The sequence below is a fragment of the Podarcis tiliguerta genome, assembly GCF_965153285.1.
Source record: "Podarcis tiliguerta genome assembly, chromosome: 10".
Classification (NCBI taxonomy): Eukaryota; Metazoa; Chordata; class Lepidosauria; order Squamata; family Lacertidae; genus Podarcis; species Podarcis tiliguerta.
In genome coordinates, this window is record NC_139543.1 from 30,225,868 (window position 1) to 30,231,776 (window position 5,909).

The window sequence follows — 5,909 nt, forward strand, 5'->3', positions numbered from 1 at the left end:
ATACATTTCCCTTAATACAGACGTGCCAGATGTCAAACCCTTGCCTAACGCAAAAGGCTCTGTCAATATTCTATAACTGTAAGGACTCTTTCTTCCCACTTTGTAGTGGTAGTAGTAGCAGCAGCAGCTGTAATAATAAAATAATAATAATAATAATAATTTTATTATTTATACCCCGCCCATCTGGCTGGGTTTACCCAGCCACTCTGGGCAGCTTACAGTACATGTAAAACATATTAAAACATCAAACATGAAAATCCTCCTGGTACAGAGCTGCCTTCAGATGTCAAGGGAGGAGAGAAAAAGCCCACCATAAGGCCATCTACTTTTATTCAGTTTGTGCTGTGTTAGCACAACCTGGCTATGCTGGAGAACTGAGCCTGCATGATGGATGGACTGTGCTAGTTAATTTCAGCCATTTATACCAGTGCAAATTTAACTATGAAAACCTTTCTTTGCTTACAAGAAAAATGCTGGACTCAGCCCCAAATGGGCCAAATCAATCTACTGAAATTAATGGAGTAATATTAGATTATGAAGTTGGCCTTAGTTTTTGCTTCAAACTTGGAATTCTAATTTTAGGAAAGGCCAGTAGAACTGATGATTCACAAAACTACTTAAATCTTAACTTAATTAATTACTTCAGGCTTATACTGAAAAGATCAAAAACTGGCTTTGGGATTTCTGCACTTAGGTTTGTAGGCTGGAATTGCAACCAGTGTCAAGAATGAAACCCTTTCAGTTCTAGATCAGGATTTGAACTGATGCCAAAATAGGCAATGATGCCAGAAACTCACCCCCACACCTGGAGCCAAAGAACTATATTTAGCCAGGCACTAGAATGTTATATAACAAAGGAATGGGCATGGCTTTGGGAGAGGGCGAGGCTGGTGTCCTTTCCTATGGAATCAGAACTTCAGAGCTCCAACGTCCAATCCGCTGGGACCCTATCTCAGGTCAGACTCCTTTTGCAGCCCCAGGTTCTCAGCCACCAATCCACTAAGACCTTTCCCGGGCTTCCATTTTTTTGAGCTCTTTCTATTCCTCATCATTATCTGCCCACCCTCTCTGTGATGTCTTTGCAGGGTAGCAAGTCCAATGGAGGCATCACAGTTAACGTAGGAGTAGCTATCTATACTTTACTTAGATGAAGGGTGGCCAAGCTGTGACCCTCCAGAAGTTGTTGGACTACATTTCCCTCATCCCCAACCATCAGGTTTGATGGGAATTGTACGTTCAACAACATCCGGAAGCCCATAGGTTGGCCACCCTTAGCTTAGACTCTCACTGCTTCCATTGTGCCCGTTAAATACCCTGCTGTAGTGGACAAAGATGTGGTTCCTGCAGGAAATAATTAATGTAGGGCCAAAATAAAGGTATACCAGTTGTTTTAGGTCAGTTCCATCATCTAGCCCACCATCCCCTCCTTCCAGGTATGTGTTCGAGCCCTATAAAGTTCTTCTGCAGATGTCAAATATCTGGCAACATATAGTCATGGCAATCCATGCTAACAAGGAGCCCTATCTGAATCAGAACAGCAGCGTAGGGGGGAACATCCTGAGGAAGTGGGGAAGTGGTTGCCTATCACAGATCCGAGTTTCAGTAGTAGGACAAAATAAAATAAAATCCTGCAATGGAATAACTTTAATGCCACCAGCTGCCATCTTGAATAATATTTACTGAAATAATATACCAAAATAAGTCAGTAAGTCTCGTGTAGGGCTGACATAGCAAGCAGTTTTGGGGTGTATAAAAATGCCCATCACCGTATTTGCCCCCCACAGTCCCTGCCCTAAGATTTACATGCTAAAAGACCAAGCACAAAAGGAAAAGAGATGGAGTGGGAGAGAAAAAGCAAACAGCTTAGTTACAAAGTTCTTATTAAAAACACATTGAAATTGAACAGTTTAAGGAGAAGAGCCATACTGAGTTGGTCTCTCACCTAAGCCAGTGGAGTGGCTTTCTCTCCCCCCGCCCTACTGCAGTCTGATGGAACAGTGTATTAAAATATGGTATGTGCTATGCTTGCATCCTGAAACCATGGTGTACAAATCAATAAAGGTCATACAATACAGCTGGTCTATGCAAATTAATACAGATAGCAGGGAATTAGAGAGCAGAGACCGAAAACCTCCACACTAAAAAGAAAGCAGAAGGCACAGTGTCTGGGGCTGCTGGGATTCACCATCTTTATGGGGCAACAGACTCCCCTAGTACACATTATAAGAGAATTCTGCATGTCCATGGTCACAAAGTTGTCACCCAGGAACTTACAGGAACAGAAACCAAATGTATAGGAAAGCAGAAACATAGTTGTTCAGTTGCAATCAATTAACCTCTATGTTATAGACAATGGCCTTTATTTAATGACCAGATGCGATTTTTGCTAGGCAAATAAGTTGATTTATCTTCCCTGAAAAGTGTATCATACATTCAACGAGGAATATCTGAGGCAAGGATAGAGTTCATCAACAGAATGGAATCAGCCACTTCACCAGCAGCTCTGCACAGCAGTTGTAGGGAATAAGAGAACTAGAGTTGTGAAAGTATTTACTTAGCAGGCGGGAATAAATCTTACTGTATTTAACTCAAAGTAAATGAATAGGATGCCTGTAAAGTTAAACTTCATGGGAAGGAGAAATACCCACAGCAAGTAAAGCTGTGCATTGACAGAAAGTTAAGAACTACTGAAGTCACTAGCAAGATGTTGTTCCTCTTTCTTTCCCGAGTTATGGTGCTAGATTCTCTGCTTTGTGTGCATGGTTTCTTGAAGCTTTCTCTTTTCCTAGCCTCCTTGCACATAGCAATGTGATTGCTGCATTTCCACATAGCTTCCCCCCCCCCTTTTAAATTATTTTTTATTATCTTTACCCAATCCAAAAAGCCATTAGTAGATCACTGACTGCTGATTTGTCTTCTGCTGCTGAATAATCTTGCCAAAGCCCCCTCTGCCCACATCGTAGTCTGTTCGGTACTCATCTCGTACCTGGCCACCTGTTTTCCCACGGCCATACTGCCGCCCTTCCTTAAACCCAGCATCCCAGTCTGTTCGGATGATGCGGTCGTCCAGACGGGTTCCATTGATGAACCGCATAGAATGCTCTGCTTCTGCTCTCGTGTAGTATTCCACAAAGCAGAAGCCGCAGGGGGTTTTCTTCACTTTGTCTAGCCCCATGACTATGCGCTTGACATCCCCACACTTGGAGAAGAGCTCATGAATTTGTTCCTCTGTGGTGTAGAAAGAGAGGTTGCCCACATAAAGGGTGCAGGAGTTTTTCAGGGATTTTTCTTGCAGGTAACGACTTCCCTGGAAGTGCTGGTCCCGATACATGCTGAACTCGCAGTACGAGTCGCTGTTGAGGCTGCTCAGCGTTGTGCTCAACACTCCCGACATCTTGCCCAGCTTCCGGTGTTGCAACAGCGGTTCCTTCACACGGCTCCTGAGCAGACCTAGGGAGAAATGTTTTAAGCCAACTTTATGAGTACATCACCCACTTTCTTTTGTGAGCCAGTCACACTGGTGTGACTTTGTTCAGACCATCTTCCTGGGCTCCATTCCAATCCCTGTTTCTTCATCCCTGTCCTTTTGCTACTTGCCAGGACAAATACACATACATCTTATTTCAGGTTATTAGGAGAGTGCCTTATGAAACCTCATAGTAGGACATCAGTATATTGCTTGTACCAATGCAACCCTGGCAAGTGTTTTCACAATAATTAATTGTGCTGGAGGCTGCATAATGCAGATGAAAGCCTTTTAAGCCTACAGAAACCAGTATTTAGGTATGAGCAAGAATGGACCCCAGTTAACATAATAAGAATGATAATGATAATAATATTTTTATACCCTGCCCATCTGGCTGGGTTTCCCCAGCCACTCTGGGCAGCTCCCAACAGAATTAAAAGTACAATAGAACATCAAACATTAAAAACTTCCCTAAACAAGGCTGCCTTCAGATGTCTTCTAAAAGTCAGACAATTGTTTATTTCCTTGACATCTGATGGGAGGGCGTTCCACAGGGCGGGTACCACTACTGAGAAGGCCCTCTTTCACACACTGGGATATATAACGAGCACTATTCAGTCCAATTTAAAGCATTTTTAGGTCTTGTTGAATTCACTTGAAAGATATGCAGTGCAATACTATGTAAGTCTACTTGGAAACAATGGACTATTTTCAGTTGGACTTACTTCCTAGTAAACGTGCTAAAGATTGCAATATTATGTGTGTGCTTAACACTTTCACTGAAAGCAAATGGTTGTAAAACAATGGTGTAGTGATTGTTGTTTCAACCACTCTTGACTGTGCCACAAAGCTAGGTTGGTGTTCTTGAGGTCTAAGGAACAGAGGAGGAACTTTCCCTATTTACAAAGTCCTTTTCTTCAGGAAATCCCCCATAAAGAATCCTTAGATGCTGTCACCAGTCAAGCTGAACCTCTCCAGGGGTAGCCAACATGGTGCTTTTCAGATGTTGTTGGGCTACCACAGGTATTAGCCCTGCTCCTTGCACTTGAAAGTTGGGGTTAATGGGAACTGTAGTCCAGCAACTTCTGCACAGTTCCTTGCAGGAAAGAGGCTCTAAGTGAACATCTTTGGACTTATGACTACAAGGAAAGCAAAACGGAAGGTAAATCCTCATTCTTTATACACAACCACACATCCAAACTTTATGACTATCTGTACAGTAAGGAAATGTTTACTAAAGTTGTGAGAGCAACTACTTGAAACCCTGCTGTTTATGATAGTGCTAATCAAATTTAAAACAAAATTAGCAAATTGCTTTTGAAAAGACCTAAGTAGAGGCCTCCTGGATCAGACCAAAGCCCTATCTAGCCCAGCACACTTTTTCACCCATTTTACCCATACTTCTTAACCCATATATGTAGTGAAAATACAACTCCAAGAGCTAAGAACCAAGGGTTCACTGGATCCGAGTTCACAAAGGTAGGTGTGCTTAGGACTGCAATTACTCAAGACTCCTAAATGGAGGCAGGCACCATGGATTGCTTATTTCCAAGTCTTTGTGTTTTAAGACTTGGAGAAGTCCAATACCCCAATCTCATGCAAAAGCATGCTTACTCAGAAGCATGCTATAGCAACGTCAAGTAAGTTTATTCTTACATAAGTGTGTTTAGGACCGTAACCTTAGTGGGATCAGTTAAGATTCTGGAAGCTTATAATCCAGAAGCCTGTTACAGGACACCTTGGGGGAGGGGACGACAGCATTTTGCAGATAGAAGATAGTAAAGAGAATCACAGTAAACCACCATGCAGCACACTTAATGGACAACCGAAGCCTGAACAAAAGAAACCTGCAGCCCTACACACATTTCTAATGAGAAGCATACCCTGAGCTCAAGAATTGGCCTCCTTCTGAGATAAACGGGCAGAGGATTGCAGCTCTTGCCACGTGCAACTTCTCATACTTTAAGAAGAGCGGCTGCCGCCATCGAAAGCGGCCCCAGAAGTTGCAGAAGGACTTGCACGTGTGAGAGAGACCAGCCGAGAGAGAGCTGAGCGGCACGCATCCTTTGTACTATTTCACCCAACCGCGCGGCGGTGAACGCCCTCGCGGGTAGACAAGGAGCACCTTCCTAACGCCCCTCTGGACTCCACGAGTGTGGGGGAAACCCCGAAACCTGGCGTGTATCTCTCCGCGCGCAGGGCTATCCTACACATACCAATATTACAGGCTGCTTCGTCCGCTCGCTGCCGAGTCCTATTCTAAGCCCAGAAAGCATTGCATTGTGGGAGGAGGAGGAGGGGGAGGTTCTCACCCTTCGAACGAGGCTTCCTTCCTTCCCTCTTCCTCAACTAACCGTCCCCGCGCGCGCACTCGCCCGACGCTGCGTGCGTGCGTGCGTCACGCGGGGCAGCCCCGCCCACGGCTGCCTCGGGGAGCCAATCG

At 44.2% G+C, this 5,909-nt stretch overlaps 1 protein-coding gene across 3 annotated transcripts; it reads right to left on the bottom strand.

Annotated features, from left to right (window-relative positions):
• Positions 1 to 1,658: 1,658 nt before the first annotated feature.
• Positions 1,659 to 5,886, bottom strand: LOC310658235 (nuclear cap-binding protein subunit 2). Of its 3 annotated transcripts, none has more exons than XM_083400146.1 (2): positions 5,779 to 5,886; positions 1,659 to 3,450 (listed from the first exon to the last, which is right to left on the bottom strand). In XM_083400146.1, the coding sequence occupies exon 2, from the start codon at positions 3,392 to 3,394 to the stop codon at positions 2,888 to 2,890; it is 507 nt and encodes a 168-aa protein (XP_083256272.1). In that variant the 5' UTR covers positions 3,395 to 3,450; positions 5,779 to 5,886; the 3' UTR covers positions 1,659 to 2,887. The 3 variants fall into 3 exon arrangements, with proteins under 3 accessions (XP_083256272.1, XP_083256271.1, XP_083256273.1); XM_083400145.1 differs by having other exon boundaries at positions 5,683 to 5,822; XM_083400147.1 differs by lacking the exon at positions 5,779 to 5,886 and adding an exon at positions 5,350 to 5,738.
• Positions 5,887 to 5,909: the final 23 nt, after the last annotated feature.